Genomic DNA, 1,601 nt, shown 5'->3' with positions numbered 1-1,601 from the left:
ACAGTTATACCAGGTAAGGCAGGGATCAGTTTGATCTTTATCATGCCAGATAAGGGTATGTTGAGTTTTTCGTACCACCTGACGGAGCCATGTACCAACAATGAAGCAGAATATGAAGCCTTAATCACCGGATTGGAGTTGGCGATTTCAATGGATATAACGAATATTGTCATTTATGGTAACTCTCAACTTGTCATCTAACAAGTCGCCTCAAGTCGCCGGACAATACAGAATTCTAAAACCAAGATTAACAGAATACCATTTGTACGTGCTGAAGCTCCTGCAGCATATTCCTGAGGTGACTTAGTACACGATGAAGCTCCTGGAGCAGATTCCCGATGTGAATTTCTACCGGATTCCTAGGGGAGATAATGGCCATGCCGATACTCTAGCAAAAATTGCTAAGGAAATGACATGTCCCCTAGAAGATTTCATTGAAATCATAGTGCAAGGAAGACAAGTCTTGTCTCAGATTAACCTAGAAACTCTACATAAGCTCGAAAAAGAAGAAACAATAAATACAGTTACAGACATCAATCAAGATTGGCGCAAGCCATTAATAGAGTATTTGTATACTGGAAAGCTGCCAGAAGACAAGTCCGAGGCAAATCATATTACAAGAAGGGCTATGTCTTACGCCCTGATGGGAAACGTTCTATACAGAAGGTCATTCGATCAAATGTGGCTACGGTGTTTGAGCAGAGCCGAAGCACAAAATATTGTCAAAGAGGTACATGCTAGATTGTGTGGAGCTCACCAGCTAGGGCTGAAAATGAAAATGAAGATCAAAAGACTCAGGTATTATTTTCCAGCAATGATGTCTTACACCAGCCTCCAAATGTGCTACACCCAACTGTTGCCTCGTGGCCATTCGAGTGTTGGGGCACAAACATAATCAGTTCGATAGACCCTCCATCTTCTAAAGGACATAGATTCATACTTGCCGCTATAGATTACTTCTCCAAATGGGAAGAGACAGTACCGTTACGTGAGGTTACGACACGACACAACACGTCCTTCAATTTTTCAAAAGCCAAATTGTCTATCATTTTGGAGTACTGCGAAGAATAATTTCCAATAATGGGATCGCTTTCAAAAGCACAAAGATCAATAATTTTTTCAAAAGACATGGGATAGACTGGAGAAACTCTACAATTTACTATCCCAGAGCAAATGGATTGGTTGAAGCTTTCAACAAGACACATGGATGAAAATAAAAGGGATTGGCATAACAAGCTGTTAGAAGCCCTGTGGGCCTATCGGACGACGTTCAGGACTCCCACTCAGTGTACACCTTATATGCTTGTGTACGGGACCGAGGTTGTGCTACCGCTAGAGATCCAGACACCAACTCTCAGAGTCGTTTTTGCCAACCAACTTACAACAGAAGAAAGCACAAAACTCAGGCTTGAAGAACTGAAAAGTCTCGAGGGAAAACGATTGGAAGCACAACAACATTTGGAGCTCTACCACGCAAAGATGGTACAAGACCATGACAAATTGGTCCGCCCAAGGACATTCAAAATTGGTGATCTCGTGCTTGTGCTCAAAAGACCTATTCTTGCTTGCCGAAAAATAGGTGGAAAATTCGAGCCAACTTG

At 42.2% G+C, this 1,601-nt stretch overlaps 1 protein-coding gene across 1 annotated transcript; it reads left to right on the top strand.

Annotated features, from left to right (window-relative positions):
- Positions 1-313: 313 nt before the first annotated feature.
- Positions 314-666, top strand: LOC110036690 (the record flags this gene model as incomplete). Its single annotated transcript, XM_020741189.1, has 1 exon — positions 314-666. A coding segment is annotated over exon 1 (353 nt), but the record flags the coding sequence as incomplete, so codon positions are not given.
- Positions 667-1,601: the final 935 nt, after the last annotated feature.

This window comes from Phalaenopsis equestris, unplaced genomic scaffold, assembly GCF_001263595.1.
Source record: "Phalaenopsis equestris unplaced genomic scaffold, ASM126359v1 Scaffold209723, whole genome shotgun sequence".
Lineage (NCBI taxonomy): Eukaryota > Viridiplantae > Streptophyta > Magnoliopsida > Asparagales > Orchidaceae > Phalaenopsis > Phalaenopsis equestris.
This window is presented reverse-complemented; position numbering and strand designations above follow the sequence as displayed.